This window comes from Orycteropus afer, unplaced genomic scaffold, assembly GCF_000298275.1.
Source record: "Orycteropus afer afer isolate SDZICR_OR568_19922 unplaced genomic scaffold, OryAfe1.0 scaffold00217, whole genome shotgun sequence".
Taxonomy (NCBI): Eukaryota; Metazoa; Chordata; class Mammalia; order Tubulidentata; family Orycteropodidae; genus Orycteropus; species Orycteropus afer.
The window spans coordinates 875,687-897,485 of record NW_006921804.1 but is presented as its reverse complement, the minus strand read 5'-3'; the positions used below and the strand labels follow the sequence as shown (position 1 = coordinate 897,485).

At 52.8% G+C, this 21,799-nt stretch overlaps 1 protein-coding gene across 1 annotated transcript; it reads left to right on the top strand.

Annotated features, from left to right (window-relative positions):
- Positions 1-529: 529 nt before the first annotated feature.
- Positions 530-20,887, top strand: NTRK1 (neurotrophic receptor tyrosine kinase 1). Its single transcript, XM_007948418.2, has 17 exons — positions 530-741; positions 3,780-3,851; positions 4,135-4,206; positions 5,767-5,835; positions 7,178-7,323; positions 7,801-7,943; positions 10,654-10,786; positions 13,089-13,415; positions 13,872-13,889; positions 14,047-14,099; positions 14,382-14,484; positions 15,020-15,166; positions 15,611-15,741; positions 15,902-16,074; positions 18,423-18,663; positions 19,035-19,193; positions 20,702-20,887. Exons 1-17 carry the CDS (start codon positions 530-532, stop codon positions 20,885-20,887), a joined length of 2,385 nt encoding a protein of 794 aa, XP_007946609.1.
- Positions 20,888-21,799: the final 912 nt, after the last annotated feature.

The following is a 21,799-nucleotide window of genomic DNA, read 5'->3' as shown; positions in this document are numbered from 1 at the left end:
CTTCAGTCCCGGCATTTGGTCCTTTTGGGGTCCCCTCCCTTTTATCCCTAGGGCTTAGAGCATGTTGCATCTAATTTACCCCCAAGTGACATGCACACCCCCTCCAGCACGCGCGCCCTGAGGGAGCTCTGAGGCTGGGGACTGGCCAGGATGACCTGGGCGGCAACCTTTCCCCAACTCACTAATCTCCCCTCCCCTCTCCCCAAATTTAAAAATTGAGTTAAGTTAGGTTGTGAGAAAGAATCTATTAACTTCCCAGTTCCCCTACCCTCAGCAGACGTCTCTGGGAGCCAGGGGATCATGAGGAAGAAGCCGACGCTGGGGGCCTTCTAGGCCAAGGGGCAGAGTTGGGGGCATAGGAGAGGAGGAGGTGGGGCAGGAGCCAGAGGAGGCGGGCCGAGCCGCTGGTCCCGCCCTTTATCTTTGGTTGGGTTTTTAACACCGCCCCGCGCACATGTCGGGAGAGGCCCGGCAGCGGCAGCTGCAAGCGCACTGACGGCGGCCCGGCCAGGGCTAAGCGGGCGCCGCGATGCTGCAAAACAAACGGTGCGGGCATCTCGGCCGGTACCACCGGGCCACGGGGCTGGGCAGCCTGCTGGCCTGGCTGATGCTGGCATCTGCGGGCGCCGCATCCTGCCCTGAAGCCTGCTGCTCCCACGGCCCCTCGGGGCTGCGATGCACCCAGCCTGGAGCCCTGAATAGCCTTCGCTACCTGCGGGGCGCCGGGAACCTGACAGAGCTGTGAGTGTCCGGCGGGTGAGGGGCGCGGGGTCAGTAGGGCGTACCCATGCCTCGAGGGCGCGGACACGCTGCCTGCTTGCTGGGCCAGGTAGAGCGGGCGAGGCAGGAGGCTGGTACAGCCCAGCCCTGGGCAGAGCCCCGCTGTTCCTCCGCTGCCGCCACTGTCCCTGCAGGCCCCTTGGTCACTGCTCAGATGTCGCCTAGGGCTCCGGGTTGCTGAGGCGGCGGCTTCTGGGAGGAGGAAGGGACTCTCCTCGGGCCACGTTTGAGGAGCCCAGCCGTCTGGAAACAGCTTTTTGGAGCCTAGCCAGGAGCCCAAGCTCTGCCCCACGGAATGGGGGTGGTCAGCGGCAGAAGACGCAGTTATACACCCTTACTGCCCTTTGCTTTTTCCACCCCTTTCCTTGTCATGACCAGGCAATGTCAGCCTCTCCTCTGGAACTGGAAATTGACCTGCAATTTGTGGGAGGTGGTGAGGGGTCATGGCGAGGTGTTGAGCTCTCTCCCCATTTCCAGGCCACCCCGCCTTCCCAGGACCCTTATCGTCGTGAACTCTGGATTTAGATTGGGGAAGTGAGATCCTCTCTTCACACCCCCATCTCCCTGTCCACTCTTGTCTCTCTAGTTGGGGCTAGGAGTCAGGGCCCTTGCTGAGAGACTGTCTTGCAGTCAGAGGTTCAAAGCTGGGAGGAATCTCCAGCATTCTGCAGTATTCTAACATCCTGCACAAATTGCTTACAAAATACTCAAGTACTTTTTAGCAGTTGGTGAAGCCTATGGGAGTGTTCTGTAATAATTGGCTTAGAGGTACTCAAGCATCACCTGGTAATGGCTGGGAAATACTTGAGTATTCTATGTGGTTGGAAGGGCCAGCAAGACCTCCAGAAGATGAGAGGAACTGCAGGAAAATCCTCCTCTTGTACTGGCTGGAAGGCACCCGAAGCAGGGACCATCACTGGAAGTTACTTGAGCAGCCTGCAGTAATTGGCACTGAGATACTCGAGTATCTTGCAGTAATTAACGGGAAGGTACTCAATATCTCTCTCTAATGGCCCTAGGGAGACTAGGAGAAGAGGAGATGGCCTCGTCTGAGTCTGGGCCTAGATCCCTGCATGGCGAGAGGGGGCATGGGGTCTAGGCTGCCCCTATGCAGTTCGCTCATCGCTCTGGGCCTTCAAACTGGGGCCCAGGCTCTGGAGTGCTCCCAATTAGTGCTCCCATCTCCCAATTCCCTTTCAAGTCCCAGGTAGGTCCAACCCTGGAGGGGGTGTTGGAGGGGTAGACAAGGCAGGATTGAGGACTAGGGGTGATGAGCTGTCTTCTTGGGTGGGGCAGCAGCCTAACCCACTGCCTCTGCCTGCCGGGGGGTCCCCTCCCTTTTCCCTCACCCTCCCTCACCCGCAGAGCTAACAAGGAGATAATGGACTCGAATAGACAGATTGATTATGAATCCAAACGAATGAGGCAGCTTTGAGCACACTGCCTGACAGCTCACACACGCCTGACCACTGCGTTCTCACCCCCTCCCTGGGCCCCTGTAAGCTCTATACTCCATCTAAGGTGAGGGGCATGGTGGGGACCTGCCCTCTCTCACCATGACCACCTGGAGGCTACTGCCTAATGCTCTAGACATTGAGGACCTGATATCTGGCTGTCCCAAGCCTGGGAAGTAGGGAGGGAGGGAGAAGTCACTCAAGCTGATCCTGGGGTCTCCCTAAGTTAGGGGAAGGAACAGAGTAGAGGGGCAGGTTATGAGGACAGGCCAGGCAGTGAGTCAGGCATGGGGGGGGCACATCTACATGCCCTTGCAGGGCAGCTGGAGTTCTCAGGAACTCCCTGGCAAGCCAGGTCCAGAAGCTGGGTAGGGCCTGGACTGCAGTTACCCCCATCCCCACATACCAGTGCTTACTTCCTTCCCAATCTTGCATTCCCTGGCTCTCTGTTCTTATCTAGCTGTCTCTCTGTCTCCCTTTCCTTATCTGTCTTTCTCCTCTCCTTGCCTGTCTCTCTCTTCCTGTCATTTCTTTTTTTTTTAATCTGTCATTTCTTTTTCTTAGTGTCTCTGTTTGCTCTCTCCCTCTCTCTATTATTATTATTTTCGCACCACCCTCCACCCTGCATTGTGCCTTCCCTTCTCTCTCTCACAGTGTAAGTCAGCCAGTCTCTGCTCTTATCCCCACCCCTAACACACACACACACACACTCACACAGTTTCTGACTCCATTCTCCTATAGCCCTTCTCTTCCTTCCTTGTGCATCCTGGGTGCCTTCTGGGGCAGGGAGTAGTCAGGGGGTCTCTGACTGACATCCTCTATGGCCCTTACCTGCTCTGCTGAAAGTAGTGGGGGAGGTTGGGATTGTTGCCTGGGTGTGGGGAGGGCTCAGAGTCTTTGAGTGTGTTGGGGAACACATATTTGCATGACCACAGGGCTTCCTCTGTGCTGGGTGTGGCATCGGTAGTGATGAGCCTAGGCCTTTTGTGGAAGCAAATGTTTCAGGAAAACCCCCCTCCCCACTACTGAGCATGAGCAGGAGAGGACCCAGGTGTCCAAGCAGAACATCCAGCTCAGAATAGACTTGTGTGTGTTTTTGTGTGTATGAACGTGTGTATATGCATATGTGTATCTGTGCACGTGAGAGATATGTGCATATGTGTTCATATGTGAAGGTGTATGTGCATGTGTATGCGTGTGTTCATGCATGCACATGTGCATAGCTGAATGTATATGAGAAAGTATATTTTGTGCATATGTGTATGTCTATTTTTGTGAATGTGTGTGAATGTCTACGTGTGTGTGAGAGAGTTCCTGCACACACATGTGCATGTATGTGAGGAGATGTGTCACTGATACATGAATGCACCTGTGAGTATACATACATGCAATGCCATATATGTGAGCAGGTCTGTATGTGAATGGGTACAAGTGTGTGCATGTGTGTATGAGTCATACACACATACATACACATGCATGTATGATAGTGAGGGAGGGATGTGGGTGGGCTTGGCCCCCTGTGACTCCCATTTCCTGTCCCCACAGCTACATCGAGAACCAGCAGCTGCAACGTCTGGAGCTCAGTGACCTGAGGGGCCTGGGGGAGCTGAGAAATCTGTGAGGGGGCTGGGGACTAAGCAATGTGGGGCTCAGCCCCATAGGGACTGGGACACCAGAGGGTCAAGGAAGGTTCTAGGATCTTAGAGGCCTGGAGGCTGAAGACTGAGGGGGTGGGGGCAGTCAGAGAAGTCAGTAATTGGAGTGGTCCAGGGTAGCTGAGGGAACTAGGAGGGTGTGGGGAGGGGTATAGGGCTGAGCACTGGGGACTGGGGAAGTAGGATGGGCAGAGGGCCAGGGTGGCTGAGGACCTGGGGGCTGACCCTCCTGCACTCCTCCCCAGCACCATTGTGAACAGCGGTCTCCATTTCGTGGCGCCAGATGCCTTCTATTTCACTCCTCGGCTCAGTCGCTTGTGAGTGGCCAGGGCTGGGTGGAAGGGTGGGAGGACACCCAGACTTGGGCCATTAATGGGCTTTGACCTCCCCAGGGAACTGTTCTGAGGAAGGCCCCAGCCTGGCCCGGGAAGGCGACTCACCCATTCTCCTGGGACTCCTGCTTTCTCATTTACTCCAGGGATGGCAATACTCCCAGCTCCCACCCGTGCCAGCTAGAAGGTCCTTCTTGCTGTCTAACTTCCATGCTTCATGCTATAGGGAAAATTCTCATAGTTGCCCGCTCCATCTTCCTTCCTGGGTTCTGACACACATCAGTACAAAGGGAGCAAGGACTGGGAGCAGAACTCTTGGCTTCTGGCTGGAGCTCCATCTCATCCCTAACACCCTCTCTGGTGGAGAGGCATCCACCTGGGCCCTGGGATATATAGCCTGGGAGCTGGGATGTCAGGTCTCCCACTTGCCTTCCCCATTCCTGGGAGTCACAGCTATCCTTTCTGTAGAGAACAGAGGGCAAGAGAGAGTCCCAAAAGAAATACCCTAGCAGCCCTCCCTGTCCTTCTGAGGGCAGGAGCTCAGTACCACCCCTCTATGGACAGATGGAGAGATGGGAAGGGTCATGGGTGCCTCTCATTCATGGGGTGATGCTGGGCACTGTACTCAATGACACTTCCCGATCCTTACGCCACTGCATCCTCACAACCTGGTGAGAGACAGAGTGTCACCCCACTTTGTAGATAAGGATTCTGAGGACCAGAGAAGTTAAGTCCCTAGGCTGAGATCACACAGCTGTAAGTGGCAGGTCAGAACTCACAACCAGCTATCTGGCTGTAAAGTGGGGGCTCTTTCTGGTCCCTATGTGGTAGTGTCTCTCCAAACCAGCCCCCCAAAGTAGATGATGGCTAGTCATGGGGTGAGGTCAGGTCAGGCTTTCAGGGGCAGAAGTTCTCAAGAGGCACAGCCTGGCACAGGACACAGAGCATGGGGGTCAGTGGTGGCTCCTAAAACCAGTTTCTAGTGTGGCCTGAGCCAGCCCCCCCCCCCCGAAGGCTTACATTCTCCATCTCTACAGCTAGTGGTCTAGGAGACCTGGGGTCCCTTCAACCTTGACTTTCCATAGTCCCTGAGGAAGACTGGAAGGAGGAAGCAGGGGACAGACCTTAGGAAGTGCTTTGAGATCCTTGTCATATGTCTGGCTGGGGGCAAGGGAGTGTGTGAGCATCAGTCCTCCCCTCCTCCTCCTCTGGCCCTGTCTGGGGCTCTATGGAGAGGGGAGCACAGATGGAGCCCCCTCCCTCAGCTGTGGCCTCAGCACTTTGCCAGCTGGGGCCTGGAGGGGTGGAGAAGGGGAGCGGCTGTTCCCTCAGATCCTTCTCCCTGGGGTCTGGGGAGGGGGTTAAGTGGGGTTAACCCTTGTTGTCCCAGGGAGGGGAATGGCCTGCTGCCTCCCTGGGCTTGTTCTAGTCAAGGTTGGGGAGGGGGAGCCAGATGTCAACTTCCTCCCCAGCTACTCCCCTCCCTCACATTGGGTCAGAGCAAGGTCGGGTCTCTGACGGGGGTCTCTGTCTCCACTCCTGCAGGAATCTCTCTTTTAATGCTTTGGAGTCTCTCTCCTGGAAAACCGTCCAGGGCCTCTCATTACAGGAACTGTGAGTGTGGTGGCTTCCAGGGGCAAGAGCAGCAAGTGTGTATGTGTGTGTGTGTGTGTGCACCCCATGCACTTGTCTCTGCGTGATGGCACGTCATTATGTATGGGACTTGGGGGTGGGGCTGTTTCTTTGGGGTCTGCGTGTTTGGCTGTGAGCTGAGACCTTGCTTGCTTGTGAACCCGCTATCAAAACAGAGGTTGCAGGACCACTCGTGGGGGGAGGCTGGCCTGGATGACTGGTTCAGTGTGCATGGGGCCTAGAGGCTGGCACCATTCTCTGAGCCTGTGCTGAGGGACCACAGGACCCCTGCAAGTGTACAGGGGGCCATCGCCCATGTCTCTGCTGCACTGTCCTCATCGGTGGGTGGGCAGTAGTGGTCCTTGTGTATGTGGTGGGCACTTATGACCTGTGGGTCACTCCTGGAGGCAGAGGTCCTTCTTCATTTCCACACTCAGAGCGCTCACCTGGCTTGTCATCCTGGGGAATCAGGGGTAAGGGAAATCCATGCACCCACAGCCAGCTGTTTTTTACCTTTTAAATTCTATCTTTTATTTTGTGATAAAAATATATATAACCAGACATTTGCCAGCTCAACAACTTTTACATGGACAATTCAGTGACATTGATTATGTTCATTCATCATGTGGTGCAAACATTACTACCATCCTTTTCCCAATTATTCACCACCATTAGCAGAAACTCAGTGTCCTCTAAGCAGTGACTCCCCTTTTTCCTCTCCCTCCTACCTCTGGTAAGGAGCTCTGGTGGTGTAGTGGTTAAGGCATTTGGCTGCTAACCAGAAGTTCAGCAGTTCAAACTCACCAGCCACTCCATGGAAGAAAGAAGGGGCAATCTGCTTCCATAAAGATTTAAGCCTTGGAAACCCAGTGGGGGTCGCTATGAGTTGGAATCAACCCAATGGCAGTGAGTTTGGTTTGGTTTGGTTTCCACCCCTGGTAACCATTAATAAGCTTTGGTCTCTCTACATTTGCCTACTTCATGTAAGTGGGATTATAACAATATTTGCCTTTTTGTGATTGGCTTATTTTACTCAGCATAATGTTTTCAAGGTTCATCTGTGTTATAGCATGTATCAGGTCTTCATTTCTCTTTATGGCTGAGTAAATCCCATTGCATTCTATCTCTTTTAGTCACATCCATCTTGCTACTGGGGTCCAAGAGTGGGATCTTTTATGCTGTGTCCTCACTCCTTCACCTCTAGACATTCCTCTCTGTAGTCTAACTGCACTCCCTCTTACAGTAGTCATTTTATTCCCTGTGGCTCCTCAGGCCCAGCACCTGTCCCTTCCCTGACTCTTTTGGTGTCCTCCATCCCCACCAGGGTCCTGTCAGGGAACCCTCTGCACTGTTCCTGTGCCATTCGCTGGCTGCAGCACTGGGAGGAGGAAGGACTGGGCGGAGTACAGGAGCAGAAGCTGCAGTGTCTCGGGCAGGGGCCCCTTGCACTCATGCCCAACACCAGCTGTGGTAGGTACTGGGAGTGGTGCTAGGGGGGCTGGGAAACAAAGCCTACTTGGGGGAGAGGGCATTACCCAGGGCTGATGGGCACTGAGCAAGATTTTAGAAGGAAGCACTGAGGGGGAACTGGGGAACAGGGAATTGGCTGGGGCTGGGGTAGCTGACAGGAGCCCTGGTGGTGCAGTGGTTAAGCCTGAAGTTTAATCGAGAGGTCAGTGATCTGAACTCACCAGCTGCTCTGCAGGAGAAAGATGAGACAGTCTGCTTCTGTGAAGATTACAGCCTTGGAAACCCTATGGGGCAGTTCTACCCTGTCCTATAGGGTTGCTATGAGTCAGATTTGACTCAACAGCAGTGGCAAGGAAAAGAGATGAAAATTGCCTGGACTCAGGGTCACTGAGGAGGGTGGGAGAAGGATCATTGCCTGGTACGAGGGTCTGAAGCCACTCCCAGCTCTCATACCCCTTGGGCATCCTGGATGGCCAGGTGTGCCCATGCTGAAGGTCCAGATGCCCAATGCTTCGGTGAATGTGGGGGACAGCGTGTTGCTGCAGTGCCAGGTGGAGGGCCAGGAAGTGGAGCAGGCCGGCTGGATCTTCACGGAGCTCGAGGAGTCAACCACAGTGATGGTGAGGAACCCCTCACTTCTGAGAGGCTTGGAGGGACAAAGATGAGGAAAGAGAGATAATGAATAAGGTACAGAGAGTCGGGGTGGGCAGAGATGGTGTAGACTCACAGGGCTCAGGCTCAAGCTGTGGGACAGCCCATGGCACATACACCAGTAGGTATTGGCCCATCCAGGACCTGAACGCTCCACAGGCCCACCAGGACTTAGCTCCCTTTGCTGGGAAACAGATGCTGGCTGCAAGAGAGAGAGAATCATAGAGTCCTCCCATCATATGAGAGGGACCCAACAGACCATGCCTCCCATCCAGCCCTTTTCTAGATCAGGAAACTGAGACCTGGCTGGGGTCAGAAGTCATGCAATGTCTGTGCTCCTGCACCTGGGGGAGTTCTTGGGGACCTTTCATATCCTTTCTGGAGATTCTGGAAGTAGCATCCTCTTGATTGTGTGATGAACGACAAGGCACAGGCTCTGGTTCCAGCTATCTCACTAATTAATTCTGAGTGACTTTTGGAAAAAATCCCTTGATCTGCCTGCACTTTGGTTTTCTTATCTGTAAGCTGAGGAGGTGGACATGATGGCCTTCTGATGTCCTGCCTGCCTCTGGACATTCTCTGGCCTCTATCTCTGTTATCCAGACATGTCTCTGGGCACCTGCCCAGACCTTGCCCTTGGTTCTCAGGCTGGTGATGGGCAGCTGGAAGTAGCTGTAGCTAAGACTTGGGAGACCTTGATGATAAGGTCAGCAGGGGCTGACAATGGGCTGTATCCGCCCCAAAAGCTGGCCCTGACTGGGCAGCAAGGGTAGATACACAGGGTCCTGGGGGGAGCTGAGCCAGTGGACTGAGGGTGTGTTGCTCAGTTTGAAAGCCCTCACTTTAGGAGAGGAGTCAACAATCAGAGTTGCTGGAGGCCCATGGAACTACTTTGAAGGAAACCATTGGAGCCTTGAGCAAGGATGGGTGAGGGTCCAATGGAAAAACCATTTAGAATCCAGACATGTAGAGGGAGCCTTGGCCACTGAGTCACTGAGTGGTCCCTCTCCCTCTAGAGATCAAAGCTTCCTGGGGCTAGTAACAGAAATGGGACCAGGCTGGGGAAAGGAGCTGGCTATTCCCATCTGTGGAAAGACCTGTGGAAAGATCAATTACCTATTTGGAGAAATTTCAGGTGTTTGCTTTTCTGTTTTGGGCATGTTTGCTACCATCTGTGTTTTCAAGAAACTTATAAAAGTCGTACCCTAACTGAGCTAAAGGAGCTCTGGTGGCAAAGTGGTCAAAGCATTTGACTGCTAATCAGAAGGTTGGTGGTTTGAACCCACCAGCTGCTCCACGGGAGAAAGATGAGGCAGGCAGCCTGCTTCTGTAAAGATTTATAGCCTTGGAAACCCTATGGGGCAGTTCTACTCTGTCCCAAAGTGTCACTATGAGTCAGAATCAACTCAGTGGTAGTGGGTTTGGAACTGGGTTAAATGGAGGGGAAGGAAGGTTGATAACCCTCAGTTAGGAGAGTGAGGAGTGTCAGAGAAGCTCAAGGGAAGGAATTATTGGGACACCAGGCCCCAGGGAGATTTGGAGGAAGGACAGTTAAGAGGAGCAAAGGACAGACCATGGCTTCCCCTCAAGGGAAGTGATGAGCCCACCATTGGGCTGGAACCCAGAACTTGCTCAAGAGGTTGGAAAGCTCTTCTGTAATCTATGAACTCATGTATTCCAGTGGAAACCCAGGGAATCCTTACCACCTCTGGCATTTATTAAAGGAATTCCACATACAGGAAATTTCCAGATAAATGAGCTCTGTGCACCACTTCATTTATTTTTGCTGTTTTATGGAAACAGCTTTCTCAAATGTCAAAAGATCTAAAATGTCCACCTCCTCAGCTTACACAACAAGAAAACCATGGTTCAGCAAGATTAAGAAATGCCTTACATATAACTGTTACACATAGCCAATCTTTTGATGATGATTCAGAATCAAGTCACTTCACCTCTCTAACCTTACTCACTGTCTTCATCTGCAAAAAGGGGGAAGTGCAGCTTCTCTGCTTCTAACTGCTGCACTGTATCAGAGCCATCTCTTTGTTTCTGCTCTTCCTTGGGCTGGGACTAAGTTCGTTAGAACTGTGTGTAAACAAGAATAAATAGGTAGTGAGGGCCTAGACGGTTCTCCAATGAGCTGTGTATGAATTTGGTACTTGGGATTTGTGACATCTACTCAGTTGCTCTGGTAGCATATTGGCTAAAGCACTTGACTGCTAACCAGAAGGCTGGCGGTTCAAACCCACCAGCCACTCCTCGGAAGGAAGGTTGGGCAATCCTACTTCCGTAGTGATACTGCCTGGGAAACCCAAGGAGGGGTCACTATGAGTCAAGGCTGACTCAACGGCACATAACAACAACAACACTCAGTTGCTCAGATGGGTGGTTTTTGTTTTACTTTGTACCTATTTAGAGGTTATTGGTTATGCTGTAGATTTTTCAGATCATTAAATAAAAGATTCAGGAGTTAGTCTACAACTAAACTCTACAGAAAGAGGACCATTTTCTGCTATATTCGCTCCTGCAGACGTCTTCCCCCCCCCCCCCCCCCGTGCCCTGCTCTCCTTTCCATCTGGAGCTAAAGGGGCTCCCCAAAGACATCTGCTCCAGCCCCCTGACTCCAGCCCCAAGGTGGCTGAAACTCTCCTTGACTTCTTCCTCTCTTCCCTGACCCAGCAATTTGGAGGTCTGCCGTCCCTGGGGCTGACCTTGATCAATGTCACCAGTGACCTCAACAGGAAGAATGTGACGTGCTGGGCTGAGAATGATGTGGGCCGGGCCGAGGTCTCTGTCCAGGTCAATGTCTCCTGTGAGTCTCCCATGACTGCCCCAGCACCCATCCACCCTACACATCCCTCCGTCCCTGAAAAGAGGATGTGAGGGTAGGGGGCTAGAGGAAAGGGGTGGGGTATGTCTCCACAGCTGCTCCCTCCCAGCTGTTTCCAGATTCCCATGAAAACCTGATCCTTCGGGGGAAGTTCTGGGGGCTCGTCAAGGCCAGAGGGGTGGAGATGGATTTCTTTCTGGCCCCCTGCCCAAGCCTTGCTACCTGAGGCCCTGAGCACCAGCTGCCTGGCCATTCTCACTGCCCCTGCAGTACTTCTTCATACAGCTCCTCCTTAGGCCCTTTGCCCTGATCCTAGTTTTCAAAAAGGAAATTCTCCTCCCAAATTCCTCTTTAGGCTTGCAGCCTAATTTTTCTAGGTCAGTCAACAAATAATATTAAATCCTCTCCTTCATATAATCTTTTTTCTTTTATTGTGAAATATAAAGCATATGGAAATGTGCATAAAGCCCATATTCTTTAAACAATAATTATTACCAGTATTTCAGACAATCCCCCTTGCCCCTGACCACTCACACCCCATCCCTCTCCTCCACCCCCATCCTGACTTTTGTGATATTTTCCTTGCTTTTAAAAATAATTCTATACATATATGGTTCCCTACCACTATAATTTAATTTTACCTTTCTGTACATTAGATAAATGGATTCATACTGTATGTATCATTTTGTGTCTAGTTTTTTTTTGCTCAATATTACGTTTTAAATTCTTTTAAAAAATATTTTACTTCTTCATTTACTTTTATTTTCTTTCATTATTTTTCAAATATGGAATGCTTCATGAATTTGCGTGTCATTCTTGTGTAAAACTCATGGCTGTCGAGTCATTTCAAACTCATAGCAAGCCATCCTTGAGTTTTTGAGGCAATATCTCTACAGAAGTAGATTGCCCCATCTTCCTTCCAAGGAGTGGTGGGTGGGTTTGAACCACCAGCCTTCTGGTTAGCAGTCACATGCCTTAGGCACTATACCACCAGAGCTCCCATTCTTGGGGAGGAGCAATGGAAATCTTCTCTGTATCATTCACAATGTTAGTATATATGTTGCTGAAGCGGCACTCAATATTATGGTTTTAAGATTCATCCATGTTGATGGGAGTAGCTGTGGTTCATTTAATTCACCACTGAATAGTATTCCATTATATGAATACTGGATGGGATTCGAGTATAAAGTGTGTGTGTGTGTGTCTGTATGTGTGCAGGAGCTCTGGTGGCAAAGTGGTCAAGGCATTTGACTGCTAACCAGAAGGCTGGCGGTTCAAACCCACCAGCCACTCCTTGGAAGGAAGACTGGGCAATCTACTTCCGTAGTGATACTGCCTCGGCAACCCAAGGAGGGGTCGCTATGAGTTGGGGCTGACTCGATGGCACATAACAACAACAATATATATGAAGCTCTTGTGCTGTAGTGGTTAAGGCATTTGACTGCTAACCAGAAGGTTGGCAGTTCAAACTTACCAGCTGTTTTGCGGAAGAAAGATGGACAGTCTACTTTTGTAAAGATTTACAGCCTTGGAAAGCCAATGGGGGTCGCTATGAGTTGGAATCAACTGAATGGTAATGAGTTTGTTTGTTTTTCCTATTATCGAGATTTTTTTTTTTTTTAACCTCCTAGTTTGGACCTATTTCAAACCTTTTCCAAAAAGCTTTTTTTACCTGTAAATTTTTGTTTGTTTGAGTTTTAGGTCCCCTACCCCATCTTCTTGAGCTTGGTTACACTTGATTTTCTGGATCTCTTATCTAAAAGATATCAATGTTTAATTTCCATGACTAAGTACTTCATTTTCTAGACCTGTTACATTATTTGTTTTAGGCCTGCCACTTAAGTTCTTTAAGCCTCTGAATATTATAGGCCTGCTGCCTGGTTTCTTTAAGATTTACTATCAAGCTCTGGTAGCATAGTGCCTAAGGCATTTGACTGCTAACCAGAAGGCTGGCAGTTCAAACCCACTAGCCACTCCTCAGAAGGAAGGTTGGGCAATCTACTTCCGTAGTGATACTGCCTTGGCAACCCAAGGAGGGGTCACTATGAGTCGGGTCTGACTCGTTGGCACATAACAACATCAACTTTTTAAAAAAATATCTCTCCTCACCTAAAGCACAATAAAAAAATAAATAATAAATAAAATGTCTCTCCTTGCCAATGTCTTAGGGCCCGCTGACCAATTTCTCCAGGTGCACCCCTGATTTCTTGCTTTACCCTGTGGCCCTGGCCTTGGTACTCCAGCTGTCCCCTGACTTCTCGCTATTGCTCTCTTGGGCCCACAGTCCCGGCTAGCGTGCAACTGCACTCAGCGGTGGAGCTGCACCACTGGTGCATCCCCTTCTCGGTGGACGGGCAGCCGGCACCCTCTCTGCGCTGGCTCTTCAACGGCTCTGTGCTCAATGAGACCAGCTTCATCTTCACTGAGTTCCTGGAGCCAGCGGCCAACGAGACTGTGCGGCATGGCTGCCTGCGCCTCAACCAGCCCACCCATGTCAACAACGGCAACTACACACTGCTGGCCACCAACCCCTCTGGCCGGGCGGCTGACTCCATCATGGCTGCCTTCATGGACAACCCTTTTGAGTTCAACCCTGAGGATCCCATCCCCGGTGCGAGGGCCACCCTAAACTCTGCCCCCACTCCCTAGGTTCCACACTGGGGAACATATCCAGGCATCCAGGGAGGCTTGGCCCCCTTCCTCCTGTTACCCTTCCCCAGAAGTTGGGATGCCTGGTCCTGGACACAAAGGAGCCTGGAGTTCTGGTGTCTGAAGGAGCCAGAATTTTTGGTGGCTGGCTCTGTGCTGGCTTTCATGCCCCTTCCCCCAAACCTGAGGACTCTTGAAGCCCTGAGCTATTCCATTCTCTTGGGCTGGCTGAAGAGAGAGTCCCACACCAAGGCATCCAGGGCCCAGATGGAAAAGGGCCAGTGTGTCTTTTCCCTTGAGGTCCAGAGCTCCCACCTCCCAATCCCATCCTACCCCAAGAAGGGATGAGCCCCAGGGGCAAGGGACTCGCTGCTCCCCTCCCCCATCTGACTGCTTTCTCTCCTCCTTCCTGCTGCAGTCTCCTTCTCGCCAGTGGGTGAGTAGCACTGGCTAGAGGGTAGCTTCTATGTGGCTGGGACAGAGGCTAGACCTGACCTGACTTCTGAGGGGTCAGCTGGGGCTGGGGCTGGACAGTTGTTGGAGGAGGCACAGTGTGTGCCAAGCCCCCACACTTACGGCCTTTGTCTCTGCAGACACAAACAGCACATCAAGAGACCCGGTGGAGAAGGATGAAGCACCTTTTGGGGTGAGCTTGGGAAGTCGAATCCTGTGCAGGACCTGGGATTTGGGTGGCCAGGCTTACAGGCTAGAGTCTCACCTGCATGTTGTTTGTGGTCAGAACACGGAGGGCATCACCACCTGGCCTGAGCTCTGTCAGCCACCCTCACAGCCACGGCCAGGTCCCCAGGGGAGGAAGGCAGGTCTGCAGGCCTGGCTTTGGGCTCCTGTGTGGGATGGAGAAACAGTTTGCTACGGAGGAGCTCTGAGAGTACAGGGAGCCCTTGGCTCTAATCACCTGCACTCCCAGGTCTCAGTGGCCGTGGGCCTGGCTGTCTTTGCCTGCCTCTTCCTTTCTACACTTCTCCTTGTGCTCAACAAATGTGGACGGAGAAACAAGTTTGGAATCAACCGTGAGTGGGGGGCTACTGAGGGGCCGTCTGTCTGTAAGGGGCTTAGTTTCCTTCTGGTTCTTCCTGACTGTGTTCTCTGTTTGGTGGGGCTGGCTGTGCACACGTGGAGTTCTAGGGTGCGTGAGTATGTCTGGGGTCTATACGGGTCCTGGCTGTGGGCCTTGTGTGTGTGTGTGTGTGTGTGTGTGTCGGGGCTGGTGCTAGGGGCAGTTTCAGAGGTAGCAGCTGCTAATTTGTGGCTGGATTGTAGTCAAACACTAAGTGAGTCTAGGAGGTCTGGGTTCTGCGGGGAGGGGGCCAGTGGGGGAGTTCTTTGGTGCCTGTGGGGCCTGGGGTTGGACAGGAGCCAGGCAGAGAGAGGCCATAGTGCCTTCCCTTCCCCCTGGCTGCTGTCTTGCTTTCTAGCTCCTCTTTTCCTCCCCTGCAAGCTATGAGGTGGGGGTTGCCTGCCATGGTCTGTCACCTTCTAAGGTGGGCAGGGGCCAGGATGTATGCCTGGGCTGTGACCATGAGCATGGCTGTGTCTCCTCCTTAGGTCCTGCTGTGCTGGCTCCAGAGGACGGGCTGGCCATGTCCCTGCATTTCATGACATTGGGTGGCAGCTCCCTGTCCCCCACTGAGGGCAAAGGCTGTGGGCTTCAAGGCCACATCATCGAGAACCCACAATACTTCAGTGATGCCTGTGAGGGGCTGTGCTGGGTCAAGGGTGGCGTGAGCCCCTGTGTGTGCATACATGTGGGGGTTATGTGGGTGTGCATGCATGTGTACATGTCATGCATGTATGTGTATATGTGTATGTGTGCATAGGTGTATGAATATGGAGAAGCCTCTGTGCTATAGCCGTTGTCCACCCTGGGCTTGAACAATAACCCCTCCATTTTTCCCAGTACATCCTCCTCAGGCTGAGACCAGCTTGACTTCTGGGCCACAGCTAGCCCATATCATGTCCTCTCCAACAGGGCATAGGGCTTAGTGAGGGAATGGAGGCTGAATTTCATCCCTATCCACTCCCTTGGCTAGAATGCCAGTATGCAATGCATGGCCCTGCTAGGCAATCCTGCCCTTTCCCCTACTCCATTCATCCCGAGACCAAGGCTTCCATCTGGTCCTGCAACCCTTTCCCCAGGTGTTCACCACATAAAGCGCAAGGACATCGTGCTTAAGTGGGAGCTTGGTGAGGGTGCCTTTGGGAAGGTCTTCCTTGCTGAATGCTACAACCTGCTGCCTGACCAGGACAAGATGCTGGTGGCTGTCAAGGTGAGATCGTGGGAGCACTGGTATACCAGGACAATGTACCTGGCCTAAGGCTGGGATGCCAGAGTCTGGGTGACCAGTGGCTAGAGGTTGGGTGGGCCACCCTGGATGTGGGAGGGTGAGAGCTGGACCCACCCAGTCCTGGCCCTGCCCCACTGTCCAGGCACTGAAAGAGGTGTCAGAGAGCGCCCGGCAAGACTTCCAGCGCGAGGCTGAGCTGCTCACCATGCTGCAGCACCAGCACATTGTACGCTTCTTCGGAGTCTGCACAGAGGGCCGCCCGCTGCTCATGGTCTTTGAATACATGCGGCATGGTGACCTCAACCGCTTCCTCCGGTATGTGTGTATGAGTGCCTGACCCCTGCCTTGAGCCCTGGGCCCTGGGTCACAGCCCCATCATCCCTGCCCCACAGGCACATCCCCAATCTGCCGATTTTGCCTGGAAACCTCATGGCCCCCGCTTGGTGCTGGGCTTCACTCTAAGGGGGGGGGGATGGAGAAGGATCAGGCATGGACAGTTCCTGTCCCCAAAGAGCTGTGAGTGGTTGAGGAGGAAATGTGTGCATGTGTGACACTCAGTGAGAGGGACAGAGTGGCATTGGTCAGAGAGGTCGCACCAGCAGAGGCCATGAGTTAAAATTTAAGGATTGGTGGGCTTTGCAGAGAGATCGTGTTTATTGGGGTGAAGTCAGGCCTCCAGGAGGTGGCAGTTTAGATAACAACCAACATTCCTCAGCACTTTCTATGTTTCAGGCATTTATATGAAGGGGTTTACCACTCATTTTTATTGTGGCTTTATGTACTTATACATTAATGTAAACATACTATGTATTTGTTTTCATAGTCTCCAAGCATATATGACAATTTATACCTAAAGAAAGTCACTAAAAATTTTATGTTAATAATCTGTTTCTTTGATTTTGCATAGAACCACTCTGATAGGTTTATTTATGTATGTTGATTTTAGTAACTTCAAGAAATGTGCCCATTTCTCAGAAGCAGCTTAGGGAGGTTAAGTGACTTGTCCAATGGCACACAGCTAGTAAATGGCCCAGGGGGGATGTCACCCCAAGCAGAGACCCTGTTCTCAACCCCAACTGTCTGTGATGTCACACTTTCCCTTTGATGAGCCCTTCTCTCCTAAGGTCAGCCCCTGTGAGGATGAGGCAATGTGAGGCCAAGGGAAGGGCCAGGGTTTAGAATCTGGAAGCCTGGCCTCCAGTCCTTGTTCTACAACTTACCAGATGAGTTTCCTTTGCCACATAGCTTTCCTCTCTGACCTCAGTTTTCCCATCAGTAAAGGGGGAGAGTAAGGGGCTGTGGGGCTGGGTAAGAAAACACTGTGTAGCTGTCCAGTCGATGGTTGTGATTTGGTCCCTAAACATCTGCTGTGGGAGTGAAGGGTCATTCACCCAGTGGGGCTGCAGAATTCAGGGGGAAGAGAGCCCTGCGTCTGAGCTTATCCTGTGGATTAGGGGAACTGATGAAAAGTATGGAGTAAGAGGGAGCAAGGCCAGATCTGAGGCTCAAGCTGTGGAGTCTGGATTGGCACAAAGGAACCTGGTCAAGAAAAGGCCTGAGAGGAACCCATCTCTTTGCTCACCAGGCCTAGTGCAGATTCAGGGCTGGGTCAGGGGGATGCAGGCCAGAGGCTCAGGTGGTGGGGGAAGTGGCCATGACTAGCAATCTTGGAAAGTCTGCTCTAAATGCTGGAAGGACCACCAGGGGGATCAGTGGAGGGAGTCATGAATGCTCCTGGATGATGGATCTGGAAGACTTCTCCCAGGAGGAACCATCTATTCCCTCTTGCCTCTGAGTCTTTGTACTTCTAGTTCTCTCTGCCTCTCTGACATTGAGTCTCTCCCTCAAATCACATCACTCACCCCCATGCCTGCTCCTTTTGAATAGCTTACCTACCTTTCCTCCTCAGGGCTTGAGTCTTAGTTTAGACATCCCTTCCTCCAGGAAGCCTTCTTTGACTTCTTCCATCCTCACCTGAGTGCCCTTTGGTGCCTCTCCCAGTGCTCCACTGTAACCTGTTTACCTGTGTCATACTCTCTGTTGTAGCTCCAAGTGCCCAGCCCATTTCATAACAAGTTTATTTGGGATAAATGAAATAAATGGACGAGGAGAAGTTGGCCAGTGGGAAATGACATGGCCAGTCAGCTCAGGCAAAGGTTCAGAAGGACTATTTGGGGAATGAGGTGAATGATCAGGGATTGACCTGAAGTGGGCCGTGGGGAGGAGGAGGACATTCTGGAAACCTTCAGAAGGCAGGCAGGCCCCACAGGTATGGCTGGATATTGAAGGTAGAGTGAGAGAGACAAGGGATGAAGGAGGATTCCCAAGGTTCAGCTCAGAGCTTGGATGAGGATTCCCCTCATTGAGGCAGAGGCAGCCTTAAGGGGAAGATGCTAAATTCAGCATAGGAAGAACTGCATCTGAGGTGTCTATTGGCTAGAGATATAGGGGCCAGTGGGCCAGGGTACTGGGGTTGGAGTTCAGGGGACTGCCTGAGAGGAGGACAGAAATGTGGCAATTATGAGCCCTGCTAGAAGCCCATCCAGACAGCAACCTCCCTGTCTTTCCTTCCTTCATTGCCTGCACCCCGGCCCCCTCCCCCACTACACCTCAGCTCCCTGGGATCCCCTTCCTCAGGCTCCTTCTCCCTCCCACTTTTACAGGTCCCACGGACCTGATGCCAAGCTACTGGCTGGTAGGGAGGACGTGGCTCCAGGACCTCTGGGCCTGGGGCAGCTGCTAGGCATAGCTAGCCAGGTTGCTGCAGGGATGGTGTACCTGGCGGGCCTGCACTTCGTGCATCGGGACCTGGCCACACGCAACTGTCTGGTGGGTCAGGGGCTAGTGGTCAAGATCGGCGATTTTGGCATGAGCAGGGACATCTACAGCACCGACTATTACCGCGTAAGGGTCTTCCGCCCTTCCTCCCCGCCCAGCCTCCAAACTGGAGAACCCTGGATCCCGGCGTGCCCTGCCGAGAGCTCGCCCTTGCTGGGCACGCCTTCCTCTTCCTTAGGCAGTGGGGGGCCTGAGGGTCTCTGGCTCTGGTTTATAACGCCCTGCCCCCCCCCACCCCGCCGCAACTTCCCTGGTGGCAGAGGGTCTGTCTCCGCTATCCCGGACGGAAACGGCACCGTTGTTTTTTTCCCTCTTAGTCCTGGCCCCGAAACCCCTATCCATTTATTTTTAATGACGGGCGGGGGCGGGGTCTGCGCCTGGAGAGGCAGTGGCCGGCGGACGCCCCCTCGGGGTGACGCGGCGCCGCCCGCCCTCAGGTGGGAGGCCGAACCATGCTGCCCATCCGCTGGATGCCGCCCGAGAGCATTCTCTACCGCAAATTCACCACCGAGAGCGACGTGTGGAGCTTCGGCGTGGTGCTCTGGGAAATCTTCACTTACGGCAAGCAGCCCTGGTACCAGCTCTCCAACACCGAGGTCAGCCCCGCTCGGTGGTTCTCCGGGACCAGCCACGCCCCCACTGCTTTTGGTTCTTTTCCCAGAAAGCTCGGATCCCCTTAGATCCCTTTCGCCGTTCATCTCGGTGGTGCCTCGAGGGGCGCCGACCCCAGCCTCCAGCCCCTCCAAGCTCACGCTGTGCTTTCTTCACTCCGGCCGGGTTTCTCTCTTTCCCTCTGCTATTCTTGCTTCTGCTTATGGTCCTGATCCTGGGGACGTCCCCAAGCATTTGCATTTCAAAGCTGGAGCCAGCCTAGGCTCCCTTCCCCAGTTGATTTTATAGACCTGATAGCCATTGTCAGGAGGGAAGGGAGAAGCTTGGGAAGAAAAGTGCAGCACAAGAGGGACTGATGCTGCAGCAGAGAGCTGGAGGTTAGACTGTCAGAAGGACAGCCCTGCCCCTCCCCCTGCCCTCCTGGTTGGACCCAGCCAGAACAGACCCCAGGTGTTCTGTCTCCCAGGGCAGCTCCCCCTACCCCCTCCTTGGCTCGCAGCTGTCAGTTTCCATTTCTCCTCCTAATGCAGTCTGCTCCCTGGAGGCTGTGGGGTGGGGGAGAGGGTTATAGATTTTAATTTTCTCAAGCACTGAGAGAAGGAATGAAATTAGTGCCGCCCATAACCCAAGTCCTCTAATGGGGGTGGGGGGAATGGGGGAAGAGGCTCTAGGCTTCTTCTCCAACTATCTCCTTGTCTTTCTTTCTTTGAATCCCTTAGCTGCCCAAGTAGTCCCTCCCAGAGTCTAACTTTGATCCTTCCAGCTGCAGGGTTTTTTTTTTTTTTTTTTGAGGAGCTGGATTTCCACAGAGTGGTACCCACAGAGTGTAGAAGGAAGTGAGGGTTACCTAAAATGCGAGGCAGCCATTTTTTCGAGGCCTTCGACTGCAGTCCTTCTCTACTTTCATTTTTCCCTCTGGAGCTGAGAAGCAGAGGTCCCTTCTCCTTCTCCATTCAGCCTGCAACACTAGGCATATGTTGTTATGTGCCGTCAAGTTGGACCCGACTCATAGCCACCCCTCCTTGTGTTTCTGAGGCAGTATCACTACGGGAATAGGTTGCCCAACCTTCCTTCAGAGGAGTGGCTGGTGGGTTTGAACCACCAGCCTTCTGGTTAGCAGTCAAATGCCTTAGACACTATGCCACCAGAGCTCCTTAGGCATACGGGTTTGGCAAATATTTTGGCCTTTCCCCTTCTTCATGCTGCCTGGCAAGTCTTGTTAGGTTCTGATTCAAGTCCCTCCAAAAACAATTCTACCCCCAGCCCAACTTACCAGTGTCTAGCCTTAATCCTTTCCACTTCTCATTGGCAGAGTAGAAAGGAATCTTGAGATTCACTGTGTCCAGTTTGATTATCAGCAGCCAAGAGGCCCAAAGATGTTGTGCTCTGGGAGCCTTATCCAGATAGGGGCAGCTTTGGGGCTGGTCTCACTTTCTGGCTCACAGCCTAGTGTGCTCTCTTCTCTGTCTCTTCCGGTGGCTCATATCCCCAGGCGATTGAATGCATCACACAAGGCCATGAGCTGGAGCGGCCACGTGCCTGCCCACCCGAGGTCTACGCCATTATGCGGGGCTGCTGGCAGCGGGAGCCCCAGCAACGCCACAGCATCAAGGATGTGCATGCCCGGCTGCAAGCCCTGGCCCAGGCACCTCCAGTCTACCTGGATGTCCTGGGCTAGGGCCTGCCCAGGAACTGGAGGTGGGGAGCTGAAATGCTGGGGTCTACCCTCAGCAGCTCCCTTAGCTCCCAGCACCCCCAGGATGATCATAGAGCATCTAACTCACCCTCAGCATGCTGGAGGGGCCTGGGGGGACTGAGAGCAGAGGATGTTCCTGCTTCTCTAAAGCAGCGTTCCATCACAGCAATTATATTTATTATCCTGTGACTGTGTCTCTTGCTAATTCTTGAGGTGCCGTCGTCGTTCCAGGAGAGGGGATTGGGACTCGGAGGGAATGATGACTCTCTGGGATCCTCTCTATCTCGAGTTCCCCTCAGCCACCTACCCTAACTCCATACAGCTGTCACTCCCACTTCCCACACTGGGGCTGTGGTTTGGATCCCAGTCCTGTGGGCACCTTGTCCACCTGGAGGAGAGGGAGCCAGGCAACCTCAGGTCTAACTTCCCAGACCTTCAGACCCTGTACTTCATGTTCAGGAAGGTTGGTGCTGCGCTGAGAGGGCTAGAACTCAGCTGTCCCGATAGACAGGGTGGAAGCATTGATGGGCTGAACCTCACTTGTCCTGGTGTTCCCAGAACAGAGCAAGCACAAAGCAGAGCAAATGGATATGTATGTGTGTTTGACAGGGAGGGGAAAGGAGCAGGATTGAGGATTGGTAAGGGAGGCAGTACCCCTTGTTCCTTCCCCTTGGCTCTACTAAGATCAGCACCTGGAGGCCAGGCACCGACAAGGTGGTTACTTCCTAACGACACAAGCATCTCCCCATCCCTTGCCTTTGCCTCTCCAAAGACCACTGACCTTACTAAATGGCCAGTGTCTTCAGTCAGCACCAAGGCTGGGTGAGGCCCCCCCATCTCTATCACATCAAGGGATCTGGCCCTGTCCCCATCTTCACCAACCCAAAGGCTTGT

Bases quoted from the DNA above. Each gene is read 5' to 3' on its own strand.
- NTRK1 (XM_007948418.2), top strand. From the start codon at position 530: ATGCTGCAAAACAAACGGTGCGGGCATCTCGGCCGGTACCACCGGGCC. The intron at 14,100-14,381 runs GTGAGCTTGGGA...CTGCACTCCCAG, and splicing joins AGGATGAAGCACCTTTTGGG to GTCTCAGTGGCCGTGGGCCT. The intron at 14,485-15,019 runs GTGAGTGGGGGG...TCTCCTCCTTAG, and splicing joins AAACAAGTTTGGAATCAACC to GTCCTGCTGTGCTGGCTCCA.